The 14,667-nt window shown below is 39.2% G+C and overlaps 1 protein-coding gene across 1 annotated transcript in view; it reads left to right on the top strand.

Moving 5' to 3' along the window:
• CSNK2A2 (casein kinase 2 alpha 2) overlaps positions 1-14,667 on the top strand; it is a gene marked incomplete at both ends in the record, with an annotated part of 39,118 nt that overhangs the window by 9,425 nt on the left and 15,026 nt on the right. The window contains 2 exons of the mRNA XM_080704653.1: positions 5,050-5,151; positions 7,867-7,917. Of these exons, the coding sequence (XP_080560779.1) occupies positions 5,050-5,151; positions 7,867-7,917 (153 nt within the window). The remainder of the gene's footprint in view (positions 1-5,049; positions 5,152-7,866; positions 7,918-14,667) is intronic.

Genomic DNA, 14,667 nt, shown 5'->3' on the forward strand with positions numbered 1-14,667 from the left:
TTTATTTAAAAATGTTTGAATGTTGGTAAGTAAAAACAGAAAAAGGCTGGGTGTAGTGGCACTCGCTTGTAATCCCAGTACTTGGGAGGCTGAGACAGGAGGATCTGGGTTCGTGGACAGCCTCCACTGCTTAGTGAAACCCTTTGCAACTCAGTGAGTTTCAAAATAAAGAATAAAAAATAGGGCTGAGGGTGTAGCTCAGAGATAGAATGACCCTGGGTTCCATCCCCAGTACCGCAAAATAAATAAATAAGTAAATAAAAAATAAATAAATATTAAAAAATAAAAGAGGAAAGCCGGGCGTGGTGGTGCACACTTGTAATCCCAGCACTTGGGAGGCTGAGACAGGAGTATCACACAGGTTCGAAGCCAGCTTCAGCTACTTAGTGAGGCTCTCAGCAACTTGGAGACAGGACACCCTGTTTCCAAATAAAGTATAAAATAGGTCTGGGAGTATAGCCCGGAGGTAGAAAGCCTCTGGGTTCCACCAAAAAATAATAAAAAATTAAAAAAGGAAAAAGTACTTTATTCTTGAATTACTTTGAACAAGTTTCTTATTTCCAATAGCTAGAACTAGTCTCCATGTAGGCAGAAACCTGACTGCCTTCCCTGTTTGCCTTTCCTTCTCTCTTCTCTTCCTCTCTCCCTCCTTTTCTTCCTTCTTCCCCTGCTTCTTTATATTGGAGAGTGAATCCAGGGGCATACACCCCCATTTCTTTTTACTTTTTGTTTTGAAACGGGGTCTTGCTAGGTTGTGGAGAGTCTTGGTACATGGCTGAATGTACCATGTACCTCAAAACTGCAATTCTCTTATCTTAACCTCCCAAGTAGGATTACAGGCGAGTGTCACCATGCCTAGCTTCTTTTCTTTTGTCTTCCTCTTTCTCTCTTTTTTTATTTTCAGAGTTAATGTGCAGAAAATTATAAGTATTTCTTTCCCTTTAAATATTTTCCTAGGTGTAAGCTAAAATTAATTTATTATTCAAAGTTGGTTTAGTACGTGTGTGTGTGTGGTACTGGGGATTGAACTCAAGGGCATTCTACCTCTGATCTACACCTCTAGCCGTTGGTTTTTTTTTTTTCCTTTATTTTGAAACAGGGTCTCACCGAGTTGCAAAGGGCCTCACTAAGTACCTGAGGCTGTCCTCAAACTGCAATCCTCCTGTCTCAGCCTTCAGAATGCTGGGATTACAAGCGTGCACCATCATGTCCAGCTGGTTTAGTACCTTTAAAAAACTTTTTACCACTTTACCTTCTAGACTAAATTAAAAAAAATTTTTTTTTTTTTTGGTTCGGAAAACAGCTAAAAGCTATTTAGTTTTGAGTCTTTTATTTATTTGTTTATTTTTTAATTAATTTATTTGGTGGTACTGGGGTTCCTGGAAACCCTTCTACCTCCGGGCAACACTCCAGACCTATTTTATATTTTTATTTGGAAACAGGGTCTCTTAAACCACCGAGGCTGGCTTCGAACCTTGTCTCTGCCTCCCAAGTGCGGGGATTATAAGCGTGCAACACCACGCCTGGCCTTAGTTTGAGTCTTTTAAACAGATATTCCCTGAATTGAAATAAATGAACCCTAGGTGAGAGACTTTTTATAGCATACAAGATAAAATGGTGAGATTTTTGTGGAAACATTTTTTTCATTTTGTATGACGAATGGTAAATGGTTGTAAATTCTAGGCAGGCAGAGGATCTCTATTTCTATAAAATTCATAAATTTTGGTTTTTTTAAGTCCTGACTTTTTCTCTCTTGTTCCATTTGTAGAATTAAAATGGCCCCTTTCACCAGCTCTGTGAGCTATTTGGTGGTTAGCTTCCAAACCTTTCTCAGGTCACAGGAATAAGCAGAGGCTGAAGGGTACCTACCACCTGCTCTTGATGCTCTGGAGGACAGTGTCATGGGCTGTAGGCCACTTTCCTTTTTATAGTTTCTTGGTCTTTTGTCAGCATATGAGGACTCTGACTCTACAGGATACTCTTGGACCACTTCAGAAGTGCCCTGCTATTTCCAGTCTGCTTTGGGTAGTTATTCAACATGGGAAAATTGGGCAGTGCCTCTGTTGCTCTGTGAGTTACCTTTAGATACACTGAAGGATAGTTTAATCTTAACAGGTTGTCCAGAAGCAGCGCACTGGCCTGGCCTGTTGCTGAGTAACAGGAGAGCAACAGAAGGCCTGTGTGAGGCAATGTCATACAGGCAACTTACTGAAGGGCTTGCCCTGTGAGGAGCTAGGGCACTGTTGGGATTAGAGAGGTTCTTGGTGTGTCGGTTGTCTAGCTCGGGGCTTTCTCCCTATTCCCACTCCTTCCAATCTGTAGCTGTTTTCTAGTGGATGACAACTCTAGAATTTTCTTATATTGAAAAGCTTTCAACACATTGGTAGCATTGGCTGAATTTATACATACAGCAGAGCCAGCTTTTGTTTTTCTTTTAACTTCTTGACATAATTTCAGACTTAAAGTTGCAAGAATGCCCATGTAACCCGGCGTGGTGGCGCACGCTTGTAATCCCAACATTTGAGAGGCTGAGACTGGAGGATCGCGGACAGCCTCCGCTACATAATGAGGCCCTCTGCAACTCAGTGAGACTCGGTTTCAAAATAAAGAATAAAAAAATAGGGCAGGGGGTATAGCTCGCTCAGAGGTAGAATGCCCCGGGTTCCACCCCCAGACCTGCCAAAAAAAAAAGAATGCCCATATATCTTTTACCCAAATTTCTCAAATGTTAATATTCCTCAAATATTAACATTCTTCTTTCTCACTTTTGTTATATATATTCTGTATATTTGTGTGTGTGTGTGTGTGTATATAGTATATTTTCTATACTTTGAAGCACTTAAAAGTATGTTGCAGTCATTCCCAGGTATTTTAATGCGTATTTCCTTTAAAATAAGGACAGTTCTTACATAACCTCAAAAGTACCATATTCAAAATCAAAATTAGCTTGTAATCCCAGTACTTGGGAGGCTGAGACAGGAGGATCCCGGTTCATGGACCCTCAACTACTTAGTGAGACCCTCTGCAACTTAATGAGACCCTGTTTCAAAATAAAGAAGAAAAAATCGGACTGGGGATGTAACATGGAGGTAGAATGCCCCTGGGTTCAATCCCCAACATCACAAAGAAAAAGGAAAAAAAATCAGAAATTGAAGCCAGGCATGGTGACACACACCTCTAATCTCAGTACTTGGTAGGCTAAAACAGGAGGATCGCAGATTTAAACCTCAGCAACTTAAGTGCTCCTCCCTGTTTCCAAGTAAAAAAAAAAATAGGGCTGGGAGTTCAATACCCATTAAAATACATACACACACACACACACACACACACACACACACACACACACAAAATTAACATTCAGTGTTACTATCTAACCTGTAACCTTCATTCAAATTTGCCAGTGCCAGTTTTATTTTTAATGTTTTTGATAGCAAAAGAAAGTCATATCATGTGTTGCATTCAGTTGTCATACTGGAACAGTTGCTCAGGCTGTCTCGTGACTGACATTTTTGAACCTTAAGGGCTAGTTATTATGTAGTACTCTGCCCTCCCGTGACTATTTTTGATCAGGTTGTACAGTGCTTCATTTTCCCAAAATACTGAGCTAACTATTATGAAAAGGAGACTAAGGAATATGGTTCCTAAGTGGAAATGACAGGAGACATAGCAGCCCAGCCTGCTGCACTGGGAAGCCTGGCAGAGTGGAGAGGGGTATTGTTCTGGCAGCTGGTTTGAAAGACACAGCTACAGTGCAGTCCCGCAGTGGAGTACGCTGTTATAGTGATGTGGGTCCTCTGTTTCATAGTCTTCTTCCTTCCTGTTTTGTTGATTGTTCCAAGCTGTATCTCAGTGACCAATAGAAAATGGCAGTTTCTTTGGCATATGTATATGTTATATCCCCCGCCCCAACTCCACAACCAGCCTTTTAGATCTTGGTTTATCATTTCATAGCAAACCCATTGGCTTCTGTGCCTGTGCTATTAAAATAGTGTTTTAGTGATTTAAAAAAAAAACAAACAAACTCCTTTTCATTAGGTCCCTCCCCTTAGCCATGCTTGGGAGCAAAAGCATGGCGGTGAGAGGTATGGCCTGCAGACTCACTGACCAGATTTGATTCCTGGCCTTGCTTCACTGTTAGCACTGGTTTTGGCCAAATAGCTCCACTGTGCTGACTACTGTGTGGAGGTTTTTTAAAGCTTAAATTTGGCTTATTATTAACTAAAAATTTGCAAGTAACAATGCTATCATTTGTGGAGCATACTTGATTGTTATACACATCTCTTTTTCAGAACTACTTTTATTCTTCAGATTCTTCAGCACATTTTAGATAGGAAATGGTATGTGTAATGCAAGTATTTCTGATTAAAATCTTTTATTTTTCTATCCAGCAGATTGATAGCTTAGCAGATAGCAGAGGTTTTCAATCACTGCTGCATTGGATCAGTTTTCTCCTTTTCTGGTCCAGCCTCTTTTAGGAATGGGATCTGTTGTGAAACATTATTGGCTCTGCTGATTTCAGATTCTAGATATGAAGGAAATGGGAGTGGTAACAGGGAAAGGAGCCAGCAGCTGGGAAACAAGTTTGTAACTTGATGTCAGTGATCTTCACTCCTGGAAGGCAAAATTACATGGAACTCGTTGGAAGAGCAGGTGTCTCACTGTTTTGTTTTAGTTTTCCCATTTATGAGTTCACGATGCACAGCTGTTACAGATCATATCCCTTTCCATTTGGCAGTTATCTAATAAGCAAGCACTTATTTTTAAAGTATGACTTGGGTGTTCAAAAGTTTTAAGTGCCCTAGAACCACTTAGAGATCTAGACACATAATATACAAGTCTATAAATTGTTGAACTTGATGTTAAAGGTTTTTTATAGGGAAGCCCATTTTATCTCAAGTTTTTCTCTTTTAATTTAGGTATGCTTTCTGACACAGCACAGTGTACAAGATAGTGTACGATCCATATGATTGGCATATATTGTTTTAAAGTTATATTTATTATATTAACTTCAGAAGGAGTCTCACTTCTGGTTACTCTTGTGTATTTAAGCCAGTGAAGAAAAAGAAGATTAAACGAGAGGTTAAGATTCTGGAGAACCTTCGTGGTGGAACAAATATCATTAAGCTGATTGACACTGTAAAGGACCCTGTGGTAGGTGCCTGGTGGCTGGGGAGTGCGCTAGCGGACTGGGGGAGGGGGGTGCTTAATGCACAGAGCCTCAGATAATAATGTACAGTGAGGATGGTGGCATTGTAATTTACTAGTGACAAAAATGATGGCCCAATCATAAGATAGCTGCCACCACTTTTGTGGGATCTTGCAGTACATAGAGAAAAGCCCTGCCCCAGAATTGTTACTTCATTATTTTGATTTATTTTGATTTGCTGAGTAGCTCCCGGCTTTTGTCCCATTTTTGAAAGCTTATTACTGCCAGTTTGTATTATCTTACCTCACTCAAGCCTGATGTTTGAAAATCTGGATTTGCACAAGAAGAGTATCTCCTCGTGGACACTTTTCTTAGCTGAGTGGGTCCTAGCCCACCAACTTGAGGAAGAAGTCTCAGTCTTTCTCATACTAGCCTTTCATTTCACATCTACTATTAAGGCTTTTTAATATGGAGACAGTTTAAAATTTTTTTTAACTAAAATAGTTTTGTTAAAATGCTTAATTTTTAGCCATTTAGTTTTGTGCTGTTTAGTTTTATTTTTGATTGGCTAAGGTTGCAGACCCCCCTCCATGCACATGTACTTTTGTACCACTTCCTGTCTCCTTTCTGTTCTCCCAGCTGTACTTTGGCTATTTCCCTGCTTTCCTCCATGATAGTTTTTAGGTTTAAGAAGTAGGTCTGCTTCTGTCTGCTGAAGACTCTCTTGTAGTAACAGTAGCTCACATGCACTTGACTGCTTATAAGAGGCCAGACACTATTCTAAGTGCTTAACAACTGTGTCACATCATTTCATCCTCACAAGTCCAGGGAGGTACTGTTAATTGTAATTGTCTACATGTACAATAAAAGTAAAGTCTGCAGAAGGTTAAGTAATTTGCCTAACATGGTATTGTTGAGGAATAAGGACTTTTCTTTCAGACCCTGAAAAGACAGGTGATAGTTATGCTGGATAGTATCTGATTTGTCATTAAAAATATATTCCATTCTGCCTAGCACAGTTACACACACATACACCTGTAATCGCAGCTATTCAGGAGGCTGAGATAGGACAATCACACGTTTGAGGCCAGCTTGGGCAACTTAGACCTTGTCTCAAAATTTAAAAAAAAATTTTTAAAGGGCTGGAGGTGTACTTAATGTTAAGAGTGCTTGTATAGTGTTCTGATCTCAGTACTGGGGGTGCTGATGGGGGACCTTCATAGCTCAGATTTATTTAATAATGACTAGCCCTGGACTGCCTAAGATTTGAAACTGGACTACATAAAAATGAGTATGTTAACCATTTTAAAAGAATACCATATAAAGCTGGGCGTGGTGGTGCACACTTTTAATCCCAGCACTTGGGAGGCTGAGACAGGAGGATCGCATAGGTTCGAAGCCAGCCTCAGCTACTTAGTGAAGCTCTCAGCAACTTAGTGAGACCCTGTTTCCAAATAAAGTATAAAATAGGTCTGGTAGTATAGCCCAGGGTAGAAAGCCCCTGGGTTCCACCCCCAGTACCACCAAAAAAAAAAAAAAAAAAAAAATACCATATGTTTAAGCTGGGCATGGTGACACACACTTGTAATCCCAGTACTTGGGAGGCTGAGACAAGAGGATTGCAGGTTCAAGGACAGCCTCAACAAGTAATGAGACTCTTCAAACTAGGGAGATGCTGTTTTAAAATAAAATAGGGTTGAGGATATAGCTAGGAGGTAGAATGCCCCCAGGTTCATTCCCTAGGACCATACACACACACACACACACACACACACACACACACACCCCAAAAACAAAACCAAAAACTTATTACTGCCAGTTAAGCATTATTTTACTTAAGTAAACCTGTCATTTGGAAATCTAGACTTGCACAAGGAAAACATTTTTTACTCATTGTATTAAAGATTATAGTGCTTCTGAAAATCGATCATAAGATTTTGGGGAGCATGTCTGCTTCTAAGATGATATCATCTTTAATGTTCTCTAGTTAAGGCAGCAATTTCACAATATAGCTTATTGATAATTTCACAAATAATTGACTTTTTAGACCCTTGAAAGACCTATAAAAATTCTGTCAAATGCATCTTGCTTAGCCGGGCGTGGTGGCACACACTTGGAATTCCAGCATTCGGGAAGCTGAGACCGGAGGATCACAGTTCGCGGACAGCCTCAGCAACTTAGTGAGGCCCTCCGCAACTCAGTGAGACCCTGTTTCTGGGTTCCATCCCCAGACCCTCCCCCCCCAAAAAAATGCATCTTGCTGGCTAAACCTAGATGAAAATATGTCACTCCTTATGTAGTCGGCAAATTGGAATTCTGCTGAGTTCAAGTCTTCATATAACTATTGACGGGTTTGTCAAGGCCATTGGCAGGTTGTTCAGAGAATATTTTCCTTTAAAAACTTTATTATGAAAAATTTCAGCCATTTATGGAAGTGAAGTGAATAATATCATGAACCACCTGCATATATCACCAGCTTGAGCAGTTAGTCAGCCGTAGCCAGTCTTGTTTCCTCTATGCCCTACCTACTCTCTCTCAACACATACCAACCTGTTATTTGAAGTAAATTGCAGACATTATAAAATCTTAAGAAAATACCTTCTTAACAGGCTGTCCTTTTTCATCTAAGTGGGATTTAGGAATAGACCGCTGTGCCATAAGCAAATTTTTTTTTTATTACTATCTGAATACCTAAAAAGTATTAATATTCTCTCTTGCAGTCAAAGACACCAGCTTTGGTATTTGAATATATCAATAATACAGATTTTAAGGTGCGTATACTTTTTCTTTCTGCCGTGGGGTTGATGGAGGGTGGAGAGGTAGTGATAGTACTGTTGGAACACCAGTACATAGGGGTATCAGGGATGTCAGTGAAAATAGGGGGGGAAAAAAGATTCTTTATAGCACGAATACAGGATGCAGAAAGTGGTTGGGTGCTTGCTTTTGGTGAAGTTTTTACCACCCTTTGCCTTGCTTACTCTAGGAGTAACTGCTAATACCTCAGCTATAACACTTGTTTTAGTTAGTGTGTATTTAGGTGCATGTTAACTTTGATTTTCATAAGAAATATAACATTGCTGACAAGGAAGGATACACTGATAAAAAGCTCTTGTGAAAAAAGTAATATGTGAGACCGTAGTTGTCAAATAATGAGAACACGTTCCTAACACACCGTACAAAGCAAATGAGGCTGAAAACCTAGATAAGAGTCACTGCTGTAGAAGAGGTGTGGTACATGCAGGAATTCCAGTACTTAGGAGGCTGAGGCAGGAGGATTGCAGATTTACAGTCAGCCTCAGCAGCTTATCGAGGCCCTCTGCAATGTAATGGGCCCCTGTTGAAAAAAAGAAAACAGGAAAAAATAGGAGGCCCTATCCTGGGGTATTTATGTTTTTTTTAATTTATTTATTTATTTATTTGTTTATTTATTTATTTGTGGGGGGGTAGTGGGGGTTGAACCCAGGGGCATTCTACTTCCGAGCTACACCTCTAGCCCTATTTTTTATTCTTTATTTTTGAAACAGGGCCTCACTAAGTTGCTGAGGTTGGCTGTGAACCTGTGATCTTCCTGTCTCAGCTTCCCAATTGCTGGGATTACAAGCGTGTGTCACTACCCCTGGCTTTTTCCTATATTTATAATGTGTATTATTTTTAGATTTTGAAATGTCATTTAAAAAACATAGTTTTAAACTTCTTTCATGAGCTGATTGACATTGTTGTTCAGACACTTAAACCTTAACTTCTGATAAGGTTTTTGAAGTTAGGCGTACTAGTATAAACCTTTTTTAGAGCACAGTTTGGAAATCAGTATACAATACAAACCAAAATATTGATGTTGATTTTTTTCAGGGGCATTTAGAGGACTTTTAGGTAATTGTAACTGGCGGTAATCAGAGACTTGTGATTTTGTTGTGATAAAGGCTAAGACAGCCAAGTCAGCCATTAAAGATGCTGGTATAAGGAGTGATGCTTGGGATGAAAATGAAAGCGCCTACCCTCCACATTTTAATCTCTTAGGTAACCACCCCAGAATAAGGCTAGGGAAAATAGTAAAACTAAAAGATATGTTTACTTATAAAACATAAGAACTAAGCTTTATATACAGTATAGTACACGCTCGTATTAATGTGACTCCTTATGGATCATTAGTGACCGCTAAAAAGTGGGATATAAGTCAGGCATGGCAATGTACACCTGTACCTCAGCTACTCAGGAGGCTGAGATGAGAATCCCTCATTGGAGGACAAGCCTGGGCAACATAATGAGGCCCTGTCTCAGAAAAAAGGGGGCTGTACATTTTTTTCATTCAGCAGCCCTGCAGTGCTTAGCTGGTAGAATACTGTGCCATGTGTGAGTTGGAATGTGTATGCCTGTTTGAGGGAACCAGACTGGCTTTTATTAAACCAAACATTTTCCTAATGCAGAAGTTTGAAAGCTGTTCTTAATAGAGAATTATTGTGCAGTTCCCTAAGTTTTAAATACCTATGCTTCATTAATGTATTTTACCAATTGTCTGTCTACGTATGTAAATTTTCACTTCAGCATTTTGTGTTTCTTAAAAGTGGTATCTGCCTGGTTGAGGTAATGACATGCTGTTGATCAGTTACAGGAATTTTAATTGCTTGGGAAAATTAATTGTATTTCTCTGGGGTCTACCCTCAAAGGGATGTTTTGAAGAAAACATACACTCTTGAGTAGGTTTCTTTAAAAAAGATCATGGAAATCAATGTATTTTGAGACTTAAATACCTGAAGAAAAATCATTATTTTATACTCCCAATTTATGAATTTGCTAGAGTAGAGAATACTAGGTAAAAATTTATAATTTCTTCAGTTTTGAAGAGATTGTTCCAGTATCACTACTGAGGCCATTTCCAGTTTTATCTTACATGATTTTCTTTTTCTTTTTCTGGAAGCTTTTAGGGTTTTCTCTTCATTCCCAGTCTTCTGAAATTTCACAGTGATGTCCCTTCCTATGGATCCCTTTCATCTTTTGCTCTGTGTACTTGCTGAGCTTTTTCAATCTAAAAATTCATGTTTTTCCATTTGGGAAGAATATTTTTAATGTTCTTTGATTTTCCTTTGCTTTTTTCTTTGTTCTCACTTTCTAGAACTCATTCAAATGTTAGATTTTATATCTTAGAAGTCCATTTTAGTCTCTGAACTTATAAAAAGTGTCCTTTTCTTTTATGTTTTATATAATATCTTCTGTTTTCTCACTGAGAATATTATATTTTCTCTATTCACACCTTTTCTGTATTTTTCTTCCAGATTTGTGAGTGAGTGAGTGAGTGTGTGTGTGTGGGGGAGGGGGGGTGAATTGTCTGAAATGTCCTGGTTATTGAGTGCTCATATTTTGGAGTAGTGCTCTGCAGATCGGTCAACTCCTGTCTCGAGGACACATGCTTAGCTGCTGGCATCTTAGTAGTCACAAGTTGAGCAGAGCGGACTTTTCATGTCTCCTGTTTTCAGTGTGGTGGTTTAAAGCCATTTTCTCTTGTCAGCTCACTGTTTACTTTCTTTCAGCCATATCCTGAGCCTTTCTGTAGCCCTTCAGTTTGAAGCTGGGCACTTCTGGACCTCCTTTACTGTTGGCAGAACTTTCAGCTCGACATGTTTCTCGCTTTAGAGTGTGCTCTCTCCCGCTCTTAGTTGGTCATTATTCCCCAGTCCTTTTATTGTTATTTTAGGGGAGCTTCAGGTAGAAGCAAGTGTTTGATCAGCCACATTTAAATGGAGATCCCCTTTGAATGTTCAAGCCATGACATTTTAGTCAACTTAAAAGATTATTAAATATCATTTAGCAGATGTGTATTCTGGGAAAGCAAATATTGCTAGGGAAATTACTTTTTTCCCCCCTCAGAATAGACAGGCCACAAATGGCAATCAGTTGGCTTAATGTCCTAATGTTCTTGAGGCTTTTTATTTTTTCCTGTCTGTCTTATTAGGAAAGTTTGTTTTTACTTTTTATCTTTTTCCATAAGAACAGAGTATATTAACAACTGGTTTTAAGATGTCATCCAGAGAGTATCCCTGGCATAATATCAGGGTGAATCAATGGTGATACTCTTGGGTATGTAGCTCAGTGATAGAGCTTTTTTTTCCTAGTATGCATAAGGCCCTGGGTTTAATCTCTAGCACTGAAAAAGTAAAAATTGATGAAGCATGCAGTCCATTTCAGTAAATTTATAGGCATAATTAATCATCAATTTTATGTATATTTTAACTTATAGAATCTTCTAGTATGAATATCAAAGTTACACAAACTTCATAAAATAAATTGGGTAGCTTTTTCTAGTTCTAGTCTCTGAAACTGCATACAAGATAGATAAATCTGGGTGTCTTCAAGGGTGGTAGAAAGACTGAGCCATCTGTTCCTTTTTTTTTTTTTCCTGGTCTGGGGATGAAACCCAGGGGCATTCGACCTCTGAGCCACACCCCCTGTCCTGTTTTTTGTTTTGTTTTGTTTTGGGTTTTTTGGTGGTACTGGGGGTGGAACCCAGAGGCTTTCTACCTCTGGGCTATACTCCCAGAACTATTTTTTTCTATTTTATTTGGAAACAGGGTCTAACTAAGTTGCTGAGAGCCTCACTAAGCAGCTGAGGCTGGCTTCGAACCTGTGTGATCCTCCTGTCTCAGCCGCCCAAGCGCTAGGATTACAAGTGTGTGTCACCACGCCCGGCTCCTGCCCTGATTTTTATTGTTTATTTTGAAACAGGGTCTTACTAAGTTACAGAGTGCCTCATTAAGAAGCTGAGGCTGTCCATGAACCGCAATCCTCCAGCCTCCCAAATGCTGGGATTACAAGCATGTGCCACCACTCCCGGCTTCATCTGTTCCTTTTTAAAGCATACTATAGGTTCAGTATTTATCCAGGTTTTCTATCTCTAGTCTATTGGTGTTTCTAAGGTTATTCACTTTAAATTATATTGGTATAAGCCGGGCGTGGTGGTGCACGCTTGTAATTTCAGCGCTTGGGAGTCTGAAACAGGAGGGTCGCACAGGTTTGAAGCCAGCCTCTGCTACTTAGTGAGGCTCTCAGCAACTTAGTGAGACCCTGTTTCCAAATAAAATATAAAATAGGTCTGGGAGTATAGCCCAGAGGTAGAAAAGCCCCTGGGTCTCACCCCCAGTACCAATAAATGAATGAATGAATGAATGAATGAATGAATGGGTATAAAGGTATTGGTAGAATTCCTTTAAGACTTAAACACTTAATATATACCTAGTTAGGCTTTTCTTTACATTTTAAATATTATCTGTGCCTTTTCTTCCTTTGTGTTTGTGGGTTTGGGGATGAAACCCAGGGGCATTCTACCTCCAAGCTACACCCCTAACCCTGTTTTTATTCTTTTTTGGAAACATAGTCTCACTGAGTTGCAAAGGGCCTCACTAAGTAGCTGAGACTGTCCACCAAACCGGGATCCTAGTCTCAGCCTCCCCAATGCTGGGATTACAAGTGTGTGCCACCACACCCGGCTCTTTCCTTCCTCTTTTAAAAAAAATAGATTTCTCTTACCAATCATTTCAAAGAATTTTTTGATTTGTTGCTCACATTTCTTTTGTTACTTTTTCTATTTCATTCTTGGACTTCCACTGTTTTCCCTGATTTCTTAAGTTGAAGTCAACTCACTGATGTGTTTTTATATTTCTTGATTGATAATATATGTGCTTATGTTTCTACAACCTGAAGCATCACTTTAGATGCATTCTGTGGTTGTAGAGATCACCCCTAGGTAGTTTTCAACTTAGAAATACAGCTTCTAACTTTGAGGATTATATTTTCTTCCCAAACTTTTTTTTTTTTTTTTTTTTTTTTGGTGGGCTTTGGGATGGAACCCAGGGGTATTTGACCTTCGAGCTACACCCCCTGCCCTATTTTTTATTCTTTATTTTGAAACAGGGTCTCACTAAGTTGCAGAGGGCCTCACCAAGTAGCCTGAGGCTGTCCGCGAACCGCGATCCTCCTGTCTCAGCCTTCCAAATGCTGGGATTACAAGCGTGCGCCACCAGGCCTGGCTTTCCAGACTTTTTACTTCAAAAAATTTTTGCTGAATCATCTTGAAGTTGCAGGTGCCATCTTGAAACTTCAGTCCTAAATATGCTTGCCTATATATCCATAATACTGTTAGTACATCAAGAAACTTAATATTCAGAGTATAAGTTCATCTAAGAGTCCATATCAAAAAAAATTCTAATAATCATTGCCCCAGTAATATCCTTTGTAACTGTATTTATGAATATGATCCATTTGGGGTTTCAAAAAATTCTTTTTATTGTTGATTTGTAATTTGATGACATTGTCCAGAGAACATGATCTATTTCAGGTTGAGCATCCCTAGTCCAAAAATCTGAAATACTTCAAGATTTAAAACTTGTTGAGAAGCTGGGCGTGGTGGCACACACTTGTAATCCCAGCATTTGGGAGGCTGAGACTGGAGGATCACGTTTTGCAAACAGCCTCAGCTACTTAGTGAGGCCCTTTGCAACTCAGTGAGACCCAGTTTCAAAATAAAGAATAAAAAATAGAACTGGGGGTGTAGCTTGGAGGTTGAATGCCCCTGGGTTTCACACCCCCAGACCCACCCCCCCAAAAAAATTGTTGAGATATGATCATGACATTAATGACATGATTGCACAAGTAGAAGATCAAAAACCACACCATAAAATTTTGTTTCATGAACAAAATTATATAAAATATTTGTAAAATTACCTCCAGGCTCTGTATAAAGCCTAGATGAAGCGTAAGTGAATTGCATAATTAGATTTGGGTCCCATCACCAAGACATCTCATGAGATGCAAATACTACAACACTTTTGATCCCAAGCATTCCAAATAAGGAGTACTTAACTGTATAATGTTGATTATTTGAAATTTAGTTCAGGCTTGGTGGCAACTACCTATAATCTCAGTACTTGGAAGGCTGAGACAGGAGGATCACAGGTTCAAAGCCAGTTTTGGCAACCTAGTGAGGCTCTCAGCAACCTAGTAAGACCATTATTCCAAGTAAAATAAAAAAGCAAATGCCAGGCGTGGTGGTGCATGCTTGTAATTCCAACATTTGGGAGACTGAGACAGGAGGATCCCGATTTGTGGATAGCCTCAGCTACTTAGGTCCTTTACAACTCAGTGAGACCCTGTTTCAAAATAAAGAATAAAAAATAGGGCTGGGGTATACTTCAGAGGTAGAATGCCCCAGGGTTCTACCCCCAGTACACCACCAAAAAAAAAAAAAAAAAAAAAAAATCAACCTGAGGGTATAGCCCAAAGGTAGAATTCCTATGAGTTCAATACTCAGTACCATAAAAAAAAATTGTTGATTTGCTTTGTGACTTTGGTCCATGATCATTTTTTATACCACACTTGCTATTTATTTAGTTCAGAATCTTCATACCCTGAGTCATTTTTCCATTATATATTAATCAGAAGAACAAATGGACTATAATTATAGATCATTAACATCGTTTTGCTATTTCCTTGTAAAGCTAAGAAAATATGGAACATTTTCAGGAGATTTGTTG

The sequence above is a fragment of the Muscardinus avellanarius genome (genome assembly GCF_963383645.1).
Source record: "Muscardinus avellanarius genome assembly, chromosome: 10".
NCBI lineage: Eukaryota > Metazoa > Chordata > Mammalia > Rodentia > Gliridae > Muscardinus > Muscardinus avellanarius.